Source organism: Oncorhynchus nerka, linkage group LG25 (assembly GCF_034236695.1).
Source record: "Oncorhynchus nerka isolate Pitt River linkage group LG25, Oner_Uvic_2.0, whole genome shotgun sequence".
In the NCBI taxonomy this organism is placed as follows: Eukaryota; Metazoa; Chordata; class Actinopteri; order Salmoniformes; family Salmonidae; genus Oncorhynchus; species Oncorhynchus nerka.
This window is the reverse complement of record NC_088420.1, coordinates 15,745,886-15,761,415: the sequence shown is the minus strand read 5'-3', so window position 1 is coordinate 15,761,415 and position 15,530 is coordinate 15,745,886. Positions and strand designations below refer to the sequence as shown.

At 44.1% G+C, this 15,530-nt stretch overlaps 1 protein-coding gene across 1 annotated transcript in view; it reads left to right on the top strand.

Moving 5' to 3' along the window:
* LOC115124876 (inaD-like protein) overlaps positions 1 to 15,530 on the top strand; it is a 126,647-nt gene that overhangs the window by 90,309 nt on the left and 20,808 nt on the right. The window contains exons 12-18 of the mRNA XM_065009922.1: positions 699 to 761; positions 1,128 to 1,199; positions 9,358 to 9,472; positions 9,585 to 9,647; positions 10,273 to 10,383; positions 11,208 to 11,267; positions 14,775 to 14,883. Of these exons, the coding sequence (XP_064865994.1) occupies positions 699 to 761; positions 1,128 to 1,199; positions 9,358 to 9,472; positions 9,585 to 9,647; positions 10,273 to 10,383; positions 11,208 to 11,267; positions 14,775 to 14,883 (593 nt within the window). The remainder of the gene's footprint in view (positions 1 to 698; positions 762 to 1,127; positions 1,200 to 9,357; positions 9,473 to 9,584; positions 9,648 to 10,272; positions 10,384 to 11,207; positions 11,268 to 14,774; positions 14,884 to 15,530) is intronic.

The following is a 15,530-nucleotide window of genomic DNA, read 5'->3' as shown; positions in this document are numbered from 1 at the left end:
TAACAGCCTGTCCATAACAGCCTGTCCATAAGTCTCACTCACGTCCATAACAGCCTTATTCATATTCGACTACATCTCTTGTCGCTTGAGATGGATACCAAATTCAATTTATCAGCTCGTCTTTGCCCGTTGGAATAGGAGATCACATACTAGTTAAATCGGGATTCGTTACTCTGAAATCTCTATCATTTCCCCCTTTGGCAAAGGTCTGTATTCAAAGTGTCTCAGAGTAGGGGTGCTGATTTCAGGTCAGTTTTGCCTTTTTAGATCATCATGAATAATATTACATGAACACACAGGGAAGCTGATCCTAGAACAGCACTCGTACTCTGAGATGCTTGATACGATCCCTGTTAAGGTATGAGGTTTATTGCAGAGTAAATTATTTAAATTGAATGGTTATACAGACCCACTAGCCGCACATATTGTAGGAGGGAACATTTCTACCTGGGGAACATAAAGGGTTGTGTTATTTCCAGTGCTACTGTTTAAACAGTGGGAATAAGTTGCAAAAATGTCTTGCCATGTCATATCCTCACGCGATACATAATAATAATAATAATAATAATACAGTATCAAAACTGAACATCGTATCGTACTGCACTACCAATATCCCAACTGGTACAGTAAAGTGGTTGATTCATTTATGAATGGATAGATTGATTGATATACCTAATGGTTGATGTGTTCTCCTCTAGCTCGGTGCATTTGATTGGCACAGAGAGGAGAAAGAGGAGGGGCCAGGGAGGAGGACGACACAGGTAGGACAACAGAACTCGCTGTAGAGCCACAGGCAACACACACGTATTCTACATTCACCATCACCTCTGGTTGTTATTTAAAGTGTCTCATGGGGGACAAACATAATTAACCAAACCCAGAATCGGTCAGGAAACACCCCTCCAAGACCGAAATATCCTTTTTTCTAATGAGCAACAGAAAAACACATGTTCCAATCGACGTGTTCAGTCACTCTTTAACCTTTCGTTAACTGGGAAAAGACCCTTGGGGTCAGAAACCTCTTTTGCAAGGGGGAGCTGGCAAGAGGTCAGTAGGAAGCAGTCAGCGTGTAGACAGGGACATTAAAATCAATTAGTGGTTAACAACATCTTGGCGTATGCTCTCAGTGATCTACCTGAGAGGGAGGAAGGAGAGGGAGAGGAGACCCCTGCCTTCAGTCACTGGGGACCCCCACACAGGTAAGTGTCCATGTGTGTCCATTTGTCTGTCTGGATGTGTCCAAGTGGATACTGACAAAGTATCTTTTTTTAATGAAACATTTAACAGATTCACTAAATTCACCTTGTTTTTTGGGTCACGGTTTGTTTTTAGTTTATCGGGTACAGAAGGACTGGGGAAAGAATCGTTAGAAAACGTGTAGTTTGGAACGTGGACGATGATTTCTCACAGTTTAAAAGAAATGTCAAACTCCAGGCCCACCTAATAGAGAGCAATGTGATCATAACTGCAGTGGTTGTGTGTGTACCCGGACCTGTGTGAGTGTGTGTGGGGTAGTGTGCAGGGCCATAACCAGGGTTTGTGTTTTAGTGTTAGTAGATGGACTGAGGTGAATGAACCAACAGCAGACAAGGTCATAATGGCTGGTGTTTTTGTAGATGGACTGAGGTGAATGAACCAACAGCAGACAAGGTCATAATGGCTGGTGTTTTTGTAGATGGACTGAGGTGAATGAACCAACAGCAGACAAGGTCATAATGGCTGGTGTTTTTGTAGATGGACTGAGGTGAATGAACCAACAGCAGACAAGGTCATAATGGCTGGTGTTTTTGTAGATGGACTGAGGTGAATGAACCAACAGCAGACAAGGTCATAATGGCTGGTGTTTTTGTATTGAAAATGAACCAACAGTCAAATGGCTGGTGTTTTTGTAGATGGACTGAGGTGAATGAACCAACAGCAGACAAGGTCATAATGGCTGGTGTTTTTGTAGATGGACTGAAGAATGAACCAACAGCAGACAAGGTCATAATGGCTGGTGTTTTTGTAGATGGACTGAGGTGAATGAACCAACAGCAGACAAGGTCATAATGGCTGGTGTTTTTGTAGATGGACTGGGTGAATGAACAACAGCAACAAGGTCATAATGGCTGTCTGAGGTGAATTCATAATGGCTGGTGTTTTTGTAGATGGACTGAGTGAATGAACCAACAGCAGACAAGGTCATAATGGCTGGTGTTTTTGTAGATGGACTGACCAACAGCAGACAAGGTCATAATGGCTGGTGTTTTTGTAGATGGACTGAGGTGAATGAACCAACAGCAGACAAGGTCATAATGGCTGGTGTTTTTGTAGATGGACTGAGGTGAATGAACACCAGACAAGGTCCAATGGCTGGTGTTTTTGTAGATGGACTGAAATGAACCAACAGCAGACAAGGTCATAATGGCTGGTGTTTTTGTAGATGGACTGAGGTGAATGAACCAACAGCAGACAAGGTCATAATGGCTGGTGTTTTTGTAGATGGACTGATGAATCAACAGCAGACAAGGTCATATGGCTGGTGTTTTTGTACTGAAATGAACAACAGCAGACAAGGTCATATGGCTGGTGTTTTTGTAGATGGACTGAGGTGAATGACCTTCATAATGGCTGGTGTTTTTGTAGATGGACTGAGGTGAATGAACCAACAGCAGACAAGGTCATGGACTGAGGTGTCATGGCTGTGTTTTTGTAGATGGACTGATTGAACCAACAGCAGACAAGGTCCATCTGGTGTTTTTGTAGATGGACAAATGAACCAACAGCAGACAAGGTTAATGACCTTGTTTTTGCTGTTGGTTCTCCAAATAGACTTTGGATGTTTCTTTTATTATATTGAAATGCAGTAAATGAGCTTGAACTTTCCAAAACGGTGGGGAGGGAAGGTTTCCCCCCAGCATTGTTTTGGGGAAAGTTTAAACAAATTTACTTCATTTCTATACAATAAAAGAAACGTTCAAAGTCTATTTGGAGAACAACAAAAAGAAGCAAAAACACCAGCCATTATGACCTTGTCTGCTGTTGGTTCATTCACCTCAGTCCATCTACAAAAACACCAGCCATTATGACCTTGTCTGCTGTTGGTTCATTCACCTCAGTCCATCTACAAAAACACCAGCCATTATGACCTTGTCTGCTGTTGGTTCATTCACCTCAGTCCATCTACAAAAACACCAGCCATTATGACCTTGTCTGCTGTTGGTTCATTCACCTCAGTCCATCTACAAAAACACCAGCCATTATGACCTTGTCTGCTGTTGGTTCATTCACCTCAGTCCATCTACAAAAACACCAGCCATTATGACCTTGTCTGCTGTTGGTTCATTCACCTCAGTCCATCTACAAAAACACCAGCCATTATGACCTTGTCTGCTGTTGGTTCATTCACCTCAGTCCATCTACAAAAACACCAGCCATTATGACCTTGTCTGCTGTTGGTTCATTCACCTCAGTCCATCTACAAAAACACCAGCCATTATGACCTTGTCTGCTGTTGGTTCATTCACCTCAGTCCATCTACAAAAACACCAGCCATTATGACCTTGTCTGCTGTTGGTTCATTCACCTCAGTCCATCTACAAACACACAGCCTATTAGCTATACAGTTTTAATGTTATACCCCTGAAAGGATGGAAATATGACAAATGATTCACACTGACACATAGAATCAGCGACGAAATGAAAACCGAGGACATTTTTTGCAACTATTGTTTGCGTGTTTATTGCATTTTAATGTCAGGCCTATAAGGAAGATGGGTCAATGGGAGATGTTCATATATGAAACATATCTTATGTGTTTCAGTTCCTAACTTGTTTGATAAGATTAGTACAGATTTTCTCAGGGGTCCCCACATGGGGCCACGACCTCCAGTTTGGGAACCACGGTACTAACTTTTCCCTCTGCTCCCTCCCTCCCTCCTGCGTTGCGTCCCGCCTCAGCCTCACCACTGAGCACCACATCATCACTGTCTTCCTCAGTAGCCTACTCTCTGTAAAGCAAAGTTATTGTGTGAATTTAGAAGCGTATTTTTTGCTCCGGCTGAGGTAGGCTCCGTTTAACGTTAGCTTTTGCTTCTTGCGTCATCTTTCTAGCTGGCTAGGTAATATTAGCCAGAACCCTGCCGACAGACCCACCTGACTGACTGACATATCTATAAGCTTGTGCACTCATTCTCCGAGTGTCGATATTTGTTTGTGTGGGGGTTGTCTGTTACACACGGCAGGAGTCGCTGGATCGTTTTCAAATGGCCTTTTGTCCGGCATTTCGCAAACACAGCAGCGTCTCTATTGCCTACTTGAGCCGACTGCGAGCTGGTTTAGTTTGTTCCTGGTCGGCTCTCGGCCTGTGCCACGAGAGGGCAGAGTTAGCCGTTTGAGAGTGTGGTGAATGTGCTTTTAAAAAGGCATATCTGGGGATGCAGGCAAACATAATGAATAAACCACTGTTCATGATTCCACTGGTACACATAGAGGCAGGTGAACATAATGAATAAACCACTGTTCATGATTCCACTGGTACACATAGAGGCAGGCGAACATAATGAACAAACCACTGTTCATGATTCCACTGGTACACATAGAGGCAGGTGAACATAATGAACAAACCACTGTTCATGATTCCACTGGTACACATAGAGGTAGGTGAACATAATGAACAAACCACTGTTCATGATTCCACTGGTACACACAGAGGCAGGCGAACATAATGAGCAAACCACTGTTCATGATTCCACTGGTACACACAGAGGCAGTTCATGATTCCACTGGTACAACATAATGAACAAACCACTGTTCATGATTCCACTGGTACACACAGAGGCAGGCGAACATAATGAACAAACCACTGTTCATGATTCCACTGGTACACACAGAGGCAGGCGAACATAATGAACAAACCACTGTTCATGATTCCACTGGTACACACAGAGGCAGGTGAACATAATGAACAAACCACTGTTCATGATTCCACTGGTACACACAGAGGCAGGCGAACATAATGAACAAACCACTGTTCATGATTCCACTGGTACACATAGAGGCAGGTGAACATAATGAACAAACCACTGTTCATGATTCCACTGGTACACATAAAGGCAGGTGAACATAATGAACAAACCACTGTTCATGATTCCACTGGTACACATAGAGGCAGGTGAACATAATGAATAAACCACTGTTCATGATTCCACTGGTACACATAGAGGCAGGCGAACATGATGAGCAAACCACTGTTCATGATTCCACTGGTTTTTGAAAGAAAAGCACATTTTTTGTTCACTAAAATAGCATCATATTGATCATAAATACAGTGTAGACATTTGTTAATGTTGTAAATGACTATTGTAGCTGGAATATGGAATATCTACATAGGCGTACAGAGGCCCATTATCAGCAACCATCACTCCTGTGTTCCAATGGCACGTTGTGTTAGCTCATCCAAGTTTATAATTTTAAAAGCTAATTGATCATTAGAAAACCCTTTTGTAATTATGTTAGCAAAGCTGAAAACTTATTATGATTAAAGAAGCAATAAAACTGGCCTTCTTTAGACTAGTTGAGAATCTGTAGCATCAGCATTTGTGGGTTTCGATTACAGGATCAAAATGGCCAGAAACAAATAACTTTCTTCTGAAACTCGTCAGTCTATTATTGTTCTGAGAAATTAAGGCTATTCCATGTGATAAATTGCCAAGAAACTGAAGATCTCGTACAACGCTGTGTACTACTCCCTTCACAGAAGCTGAGTTTATATACATACAGTACCAGTCAAAAGTTTGAACACACCTACTCATTCCAGGGTTTTTCTCTATTTTCTAGATTGCAGAATAATAGTGAAGACATCAAAACTATGAAATACCACATATGGAACCATGTAGTAACCAAAAAAGTGTTAAACAAATCAAAATATATTTTATATTTGAGATTCTTCAAAGTAGCCACCCTTTGCCTTGATGACGTCTTTGCACACTCTTGGCATTCTCTCAACCAGCTCCGTGAGGAAGTCACCTGGAATGCATTTGAATTAACACGTATGCCTTGTTAAAAGTTCTTCAAATGCAGTCACAAAAACCATCAAGCGCTATGATGAAACAGGCTCTCATGAGGACCGCCACAGGAAAGGAAAGGAAGACCCAGAGTTACCTCTGCTGCAGAGGATAAGTTCATTAGAGTTACCTGTCTCTCATGAGGACCGCCACAGGAAAGGAAGACCCAGAGTTACCTCTGCTGCAGAGGATAAGTTCATTAGAGTTACCTGTCTCTCATGAGGACCGCCACAGGAAAGGAAGACCCAGAGTTACCTCAGCTGCAGAGGAGAAGTTCATTAGAACTTACATGATTCCATATGTGTTATTTAATAGTTATTTCATATTAAATAACTCAATTAATATTTGGTAGCATTGCCTTTAAATTGTTTAACTTGGGTCAAACATTTCAGGTAGCCTTCCACAAGCTTCCCACAATAAGTTGGGTGAAGTTTGGCCCATTCCTCCTGACAGAGCTGGTGTAACTGAGTCGGGTTTGTAGGCCTCCTTGCTCGCACACGCTTTTTCAGTTCTGCCTACAAATGTTCTATAGGATTGACTTCAGGGCTTTGTGATGGCCACTCCAGTACCTTGACTTTGCTGTCCTTAAGCCATTTTGCCACAACTTTGTAAGTATGCTTGGGGTCATTGTACATTTGGAAGACCCATTTGCGAGCAAGCTATAACTGATGTCTTGAAACGTTGCTTCAATATATCCACGTAATTTTCCTCCCATTTTGTGAAGTTCACCAGTCCCTCCTGCAGCAAAGCACCCCCACAACATGATGCTGCCACCCCCGTGCTTCACGGTTGGGATGATGTTCTTTGGCTTGCAAGCCTCCCCCTTTTTCCTCCAAACATAACGATGGTCATTATGGCCAAACAGTTCTATATTCATCAGACCAGATTTCTCCAAAAAGTGTGATCTTTGTCCCCATGTGCAAACCGTAGTCTGGCTTTTTTTATGGTGGTTTTGGAGTAGTGGCTTCTTCCTTGCTGAGCTGCCTTTCAGGTTATGTCGATATAGGACTCGTTTTACTGTGGATATAGACACTTTTGTACCTGTTTCCTCCAGCATCTTCACAGGGTCCTCTGCTGTTGTTCTGGGATTGATTTGCACTTTTCACATCAAAGTACGTTGATCTCTAGGAGACAGAACGCATCTACTACCTGAGCGGTATGACGGCTGTGTGGTCCAATGGTGTTTATACTTGCATACTATTGTTTGTTCAGATGAACATGGTACCTTCTGGTGTTTGGAAATTGCTCTCAAGGATGAACCAGACTTGTGGAGGTCTACAATTCTTTTTATGAGGTCTTGGCTGATTTCTTTTGACTTTCCCATGATGTCAAGCAAAGAGGCACTGACTTTGAAGGTAGGCCTTGAAATACATCCACAGGTGAACCTCCAATTGACTCAAAGGATGTCAATTAGCCTATCAGAACCTTCTAAAGCCATGACATCATTTTCAGGAATTTTCCAAGCTGTTTAAAGGCACAGTCAACTTAGTGTATGTAAACTTCTGACCCACTGGAATTCTGATACAGTGAATTATAAGTGAAATAATCTGTCTGTAACCAATTGTTGGAAAACTGACTTGTGTCATGCAAAAAGTAGATCTAACCGAGTTGCCAAAACTATAGTTTGTTAACAAGAAATTTGTGGAGTGGTTGAAAATGAGTTTTAATGACTCCAGCCTAAGTGTATGTAAACTTCAGACTTCAACTGTATTTCCTTCTCTCAATATCTTCTATGTGGAATAGCACACCACATCTGCAGCCTGTCAGTGTGTGGTTATAGATGTTCACTGTACCTCCTACTAGTGTATGTAAACTTCCGACTTCAACTGTATATACGTTGTCATTTTTTCTAATTATAAATTTTTCTGAGGTCCGAGACTCGTCCTCATAATAGTTAGGGCCATGGTTGTGTGTGTGCCTGGCTCATCCCGGGAGCAGTCATGACTCATGAACACTTTAATGAGCTGTTCTGCTACATAATGGATGTAGGCGAGATGCCTGAGTAATGGAGATCACAGGATTTGTGTGTGTGTGTACGTGTGTCTGTACGTGCATCTGTCTCTCTGTGTGTATGTGTACGTGCATCTGTCTCTTTCTCTGTGTGTGTGTGTGTACGTGCATCTGTCTCTTTCTCTGTGTGTGTGTGTACGTGCGTCTGTCTCTTTCTCTGTGTGTGTGTGTACGTGCGTCTGTCTCTTTCTCTGTGTGTGTGTGTACGTGCGTCTGTCTCTTTCTCTGTGTGTGTACGTGTGTCTGTACGTGCATCTGTCTCTGTGTGTGTGTGTACGTGCGTCTGTCTCTTTCTCTGTGTGTGTGTGTGTACGTGCATCTGTCTCTTTCTCTCTGTGTGTGTGTACGTGCGTCTGTCTCTTTCTCTGTGTGTGTGTGTACGTGCATCTGTCTCTTTCTCTGTGTGTGTGTGTGTACGTGCGTCTGTCTCTTTCTCTGTGTGTGTACGTGTGTCTGTACGTGCATCTGTCTCTGTGTGTATGTGTACGTGCATCTGTCTCTTTCTCTGTGTGTGTGTGTACGTGCGTCTGTCTCTTTCTCTGTGTGTGTGTGTACGTGCATCTGTCTCTTTCTCTGTGTGTGTGTGTACGTGCGTCTGTCTCTTTCTCTGTGTGTGTGTGTACGTGCGTCTGTCTCTTTCTCTGTGTGTGTGTGTACGTGCATCTGTCTCTTTCTCTGTGTGTGTACGTGTGTCTGTACGTGCATCTGTCTCTGTGTGTATGTGTACGTGCATCTGTCTCTTTCTCTGTGTGTGTGTGTACGTGCGTCTGTCTCTTTCTCTGTGTGTGTGTGTACGTGCGTCTGTCTCTTTCTCTGTGTGTGTGTGTACGTGCATCTGTCTCTTTCTCTGTGTGTGTGTGTACGTGCGTCTGTCTCTTTCTCTGTGTGTGTGTGTGTGTGTACGTGCGTCTGTCTCTTTCTCTGTGTGTGTACGTGTGTCTGTACGTGCATCTGTCTCTGTGTGTATGTGTACGTGCGTCTGTCTCTTTCTCTGTGTGTGTGTGTACGTGCATCTGTCTCTTTCTCTGTGTGTGTGTGTATGTGCGTCTGTCTCTTTCTCTGTGTGTGTGTGTGTGTACGTGCGTCTGTCTCTTTCTCTGTGTGTGTACGTGTTTCTGTACGTGCATCTGTCTCTGTGTGTATGTGTACGTGCATCTGTCTCTTTCTCTGTGTGTGTGTGTGTATGTGTGTGTACGTGCGTCTGTCTCTTTCTCTGTGTGTGTGTGTGTGTGTACGTGCGTCTGTCTCTTTCTCTGTGTGTGTGTGTGTGAACTTACCCTGGCATGTGCCCACGTGCTTCCAGAGTGGAGGTGTGGCAGGAGGATTGCGAGTCTCTTGGCATCAGCATCGTGGGCGGGCACAGCGTCATCAAGAGACTGAAGAATGGAGAGGAACTCAAGGGCATCTTTATCAAACAGGTGACGCTGTGCTGACATTCTCCCTCCCTCGACTTTATATTGATTCAGAAATGTATCATAACTTGTATCTTTTTATTTCATTAATGAATTTAATTAATGAAATAAATGACAGGTACTGCCGGAGAGCCCAGCGGGACGCACTCGCTCCCTCAAGACTGGAGACAAGATAGTGCAGGTGAGGAGGAGATAACGCTAGCACAATTCTATAGCAGTGACATAGCAATGATACAGGAATGATTGATACAGGAATGATACAGGAATGATACAGCATTGATACAGGAATGATACAGGAATGATACAGGAATGCTAATTCAACACTGTAGCAACGCTAGAGGAACACTACTTACGACACCATGTCTATGCTACAGAAACGCAAACCGCAAATTCCAGACAGGTTGGTGACCTCTGTTGTATCCTCTCCCCAACCCCCCCCCCCCCCCCTCTCTCTCTCCCCCTCTTTCGCTCTCTCTCCTCTTTCTCTTTCTGGCGTGTTCTCTCTCTTTTGACCCCTTTTCTTACTCTTTCCTCTTTCCATCTCTATCCCCTTCCTCACCACTCGATCTCATGCCATCCCCTTTTCTTTCTGTATGTTCTTTCCCTTCTCCTATCTCTCCTCTCCTCTCCTCTCTCTCTCTCTCTCTTCCTCCTCTCTCTCTTCCCCCTCTCCTCTCTCTTCCCCCTCTCCTTTCTCTTCATCCTCTCTCTCTCTTCTCTCTCTTCTTCCTCTCTCTCGCTTCCCCCTCTCCTCTCTTTCTGTGTGCGTGTGTGCCTGTGTCTGTATGTGTGTGTGTGTGTGTCAGGTATCAGGTGTGGACCTCCAGAATGCCAGTCATGAGGAGGCAGTCCAGGTCATCAAGACAGCTCCCAGTCCCGTGGTCTTCATCGTTCAGAGCCTCTCTGCCACGCCAAGGGTAAACATACACCCCCCCCCACACACACATGCAGCACAAATCATGACCCAACAAAATGTATTTCTATTTTTATATGCCTCAGATGCTCAAGTGTTTTCTAAGAGGATAGGCAGTTTATTGGTGGGCGTCTCTTCAGTGATACAGTGTGTCATGAATGTGTATCACTGTTGTAGTTCGTGGTGCCCCCTCTTTGCCTTAGAGAATTGGTTGTGTTTGCTCTGCGGCTTCTCTTCTAGGTTAGAATTTCTTGTAGTTGTTTTTATTTCAGCTGGTGCTTGGTGCATGAATGGAGTTTGACGTTCTTCCTTTCGCATGTCTATGTGGCTGTCCGTGTATGTGTGTGTGTGTCTGTTGGTGTGTGTCTGTCTTTGTCCTTGTCTGTCCGTGTATGTGTGTGCGTTTGTCTGTGTGTGTCTGTCTTTGTGCTTGTCTGTCCGTGTATGTGTGTGTTTGTCTGTGTGTGTCTGTCTTTGTGCTTGTCTGTCCGTGTATGTCTGTGTGTGTCTGTCTTTGTGCTTGTCTGTCCGTGTCTGTCTGTGTGTGTCTGTTTGTGTGTGTCTGTCTTTGTGCTTGTCTGTCCGTGTATGTGTGTGCGTTTGTCTGTCTGTGTGCTTGTCTGTCTGTCTGTCTGTGCTTGTCTGTCTGTCTGTCTGTGTGCTTGTCTGTCTTTCTGTGTGCTTGTCTGTCTGTGTGCTTGTCTGTCTGCCTGCCTGTCTGTCTGTCTGTCTGTCTGTCTGTCTGTCTGTCTGTCTGTCTGTCTGTCTGTCTGTCTACACACCTCTGTCTGTCTGTCTGTCTGTCTGTGTCTGTCTTTCTGTTTCCAGCCTGTCTCACTAACGGCGCCCAGTTACAGAAAACACAAGGCAAAGAGCAGAGTCATGCCGGTAAGCAGCCACCCACTTTCTGAGATCATTTGATGGTGGTGAAAATGTCACAGGCTTGGTTATAACTTGGTTATAACTTTTAAAATGTGTTTATTAGGACTGACCCCAAATAGTCGGCTGGTCGATTGTTTGGTCGATCGGCAGTTGGTCGACCAAGATTTCTTTGGTCGAGCTTTAGCTGTTTGTGTGTGTATATGTGTGTATATATATATATAGTGTGTCATGAATATATATATCATGGTGCACAAGACACCTGTCTGAGTGGACTGATCCATTGTGGAGGCCTTTGGGATGGCACAGTCCAAATCTTGTGCTACTGAAATTGTATATGGTTATATTACATAAGAACAATGAGTCAACACTAAATTGTATATGGTTATATTACATAAGAACAATGAGTCAACACTAATACAAATAATATTATTTAATAACAAATGTGCTTTCTCCCGCATTGGATAGCGGTCGCTGTCCGCGGTTCAGAAACACGTCAGTGCTCTGTTGAATTGGAGCCTTTTCCTAGACCATGTTGCTATGAGCATAATAGCAAAGTTAACCAGCATATTGGTGTTGAGAAAACAACCCCAACCTAATTAGGTCAATAGCCTAACTGTTAAATGTGCCTGGCTTTATAAATCATCAATATACTGTATCGACGGAAATGAGACTGATCCTGCTTCTGTTGCCTGTTTGAGTGTTTAACGGCCTGCTGACTCCATGAGCACCAAACTTCACACAACTAGAAAATCATTTGACAAATGTGTCTGTTTTTAATCTTTGCTTTGCTGTAATAAAGGCTTTACTCTTCTTTTTGTTAGAACAGACTTTTCCAAATGGTCAGAAAAATAATGTTTATAATAAGAATAATAACACTCCTTTTTCTCCTTTCTCCTTCTTATTGTTGTCATGATCATCATTATAATAATAAGTCATGTCATTATCATTAGTAGGGTTAGTATAGCAGCCTTGTATAACCACCATTGATCTAAGAGCCTAAGAGCCCATCCTGTTTAGTCTTAATACCATATCTTACTGAGGCCTATATTTCAATATACTGTATAGGCTACTGTATCTGTCAATCAATCATTCATTCCTTCATGCCATCACACAGTATACGAGCCAAATGCAAATCAAGCATTTCGTTTTAAAATACAATAAAGCAAGCCATGAATAATTAGCTTAAACAATAAATAAAACGTTCCAATTCGGAAATTGCATTCACTAATGAATGTGACTGTTTTTAGTCTTTGCTGTAATAAATGCTTAACAAAGAAAACATTACAACAGACTCTCTGGCACACTTATAATTTATTGAGTGTTTACATTGTTCCAAACGCTCAGGGAAATTGTATTTTATTCTATACAGCAGCTGTTTGGCAGAGACATAATATACACGCAGCGCTTGCTCCTCACCTTCTTTTTCTTGATCTCCAGAATTTTCCACAACTAAGTCAAATTTATTCCACACATCCGACTTCCCCTTTACCTCCTGAGCAACCAGTAAACATTCCCCGGTTCAACTTTGTCACTTCTTCTGCATCCATTTTTCTGTCACATGTATTACGGTGTTCAGAGTTTGTTATAACTGTCGTGACTTTCATTAATCTGATGACTGTTATTTACCTAATCCACTAACTATGTTTAATTGTTATCCGATTTAAAGTAAGCATGTAACAATTAACTCATTAGGATTTGGGGCACCACGATCGCGGTTGTTTAAAGAGTTTCGATCTCCCGAATTAAACTCTAAAGGTCTTGGAAAAATGGAAAAATACATGTTTTAAAATGTTGACCAATAGATTGGTCGAAAGAACAGACGACTCTTGGTCAACCCAAACTTCTTTTAGTCAGGGACAGCCCTAATGCTTATTACCTTGTATTTCCTTTTAAGTTACCAGGATGAAAGGAGGGAGGGAGAAAGGAATCTTATCCCTATAAAAGTGCCTTAGTGAGCCTAGCTTGATTAGAACAGTCCGTCTGCAATTAACCTTTAATCATTTGGCTTAATAGACCCAGATCTATTAGCGTCACGTCCAACTCTGGAGGATGGAGGGCTGTTAAGCACAATTCATTTGCCAGTTTAATTACATTGAGATCATATGTCCCGAGTTGAACTGGATACTTCAGTATATATCTCCCTTTGGATAATGTTTGATATGTAAAGTGCATTAGATGGATGGGGAAATGACATTAGGGAACGTTGAGGAATAGACCCCATTTAGAGGTCTGAGAAGGCAGACAAGGAGCCCATTCATGTACTGTACAGTTACATTTCCCAAATGCTTTAGTTCAATAGAGAGGTGCTGGAGTGCTGCCTGGCACCAAACACACCACACTTCATCTTTTCCCCTGTCATCTACTACCCCTCCTGGAGGCCCTCATCCTTTCCCCTGTCGTCTCCTACCCCTCCTGGAGGCCCTCATCCTTTCCCCTGTCGTCTCCTACCCCTCCTGGAGGCCCTCATCCTTTCCCCTGTCATCTCCTACCCCTCCTGGAGGCCCTCATCCTTTCCCCTGTCATCTCCTACCCCTCCTGGAGGCCCTCATCCTTTCCCCTGTCGTCTACTACCCCTCCTGGAGGCCCTCATCCTTTCCCCTGTCGTCTCCTACCCCTCCTGGAGGCCCTCATCCTTTCCCCTGTCGTCTCCTACCCCTCCTGGAGGTCCTCATCCTTTCCCCTGTCGTCTCCTACCCCTCCTGGAGGCCCTCATCCTTTCCCCTGTCGTCTACTACCCCTCCTGGAGGCCCTCATCTTTTCCCCTGTCATCTACTACCCCTCCTGGAGGCCCTCATCCTTTCCCCTGTCGTCTCCTTCCCCTCCTGGAGGCCCTCATCCTTTCCCCTGTCGTCTCCTACCCCTCCTGGAGGCCCTCATCCTTTCCCCTGTCGTCTCCTACCCCTCCTGGAGGCCCTCATCCTTTCCCCTCTCGTCTACTACCCCTCCTGGAGGCCCTCATCCTTTCCCCTGTCGTCTCCTACCCCTCCTGGAGGCCCTCATCCTTTCCCCTGTCGTCTCCTACCCCTCCTGGAGGCCCTCATCCTTTCCCCTGTCGTCTACTACCTCTCCTGGAGGCCCTCATCCTTTCCCCTGTCGTCTCCTACCCCTCCTGGAGGCCCTCATCCTTTCCCCTGTCGTCTACTACCCCTCCTGGAGGCCCTCATCCTTTCCCCTGTCGTCTCCTACCCCTCCTGGAGGCCCTCATCCTTTCCCCTGTCGTCTCCTACCCCTCCTGGAGGCCCTCTCTCTTTTCTCTCGTCTTTTTTCTCTCCAAGGCTTCTCTTTATGATGTTTCCAAGGACAGGGTCACATCTTCTCTTGGGTGAACACTTCCTCTTGCAGAGAGTTAAAAGTTCAAGTCAGCTGTCCAGTTCCTGGTGCAGATGAATGGCAGGAGAGGAAGGAAGCCGTTTTAGACTGTGTCAGGGATGGACAGCGTTGGTCCCAGAGTGCTGCAGGTCCAGAGTTGCCCACATCCTAATCTACACGTCATATCTTTGGTTTCCCCCCCAGCAGAAAGCAGAAGTAGGAGGTGCCCCTCCCCCGATGAGACTCCCCCCGCCCTACCGGCCACCCGGTCAGCTGACAGAGGACCAGGACGAAGAGCTGGAGGGAGTCAAAGGTCAGTCTCTATTCTCTTGACCAATCGGAAACTGTGTTGTTGGGTACCTCCGCCTCTTCCCTCGTCTCATTCACGCCTCATAAGCATGTTGAAATTCTGTTGACTTGTGCATGGATCTTCTCAGTAATGACTGCCAGTGAAAACACTTTCTTGCTGTGTGTATATAGGCCTTAAAGGGATAGCTCAAGGCAATGCTACCAAATACTAATTGAGTGTATGTACACTTGGAATGTGATGAAATAAATAAAAGCTGAAAGAAATAATTCTCTCTACTATTATTCTGACATTTCACATTCTTAAAATAAAGTGTTGATCCTAACTGACCTAAGAAGGGGAATTTTTACTAGGATTAAATGTCAGAAATTGTGAAAAACTGAGTTTAAATGTATTTGCCTAGGTGTATGTAAACTTCCGACTTCAACTGTATGTGAACCACCGCTTCCTCTCGTGTGTGTGTGTGTGTGTGTGTGGAAGCTTATGTGAATAACCTTTGCCTCTCGTGTGTGTACTTGTGTGTGTGACTGGTCATTGGGGACTTTCTGGATACACGTGTGTGTGTGTGTGCATGTTTGTGTACGTGCGTTACATGCCTAACCCGTGCATGTTACATGCCTAACCCTTAGCGTGTTACATGCCTAACCCGTGTG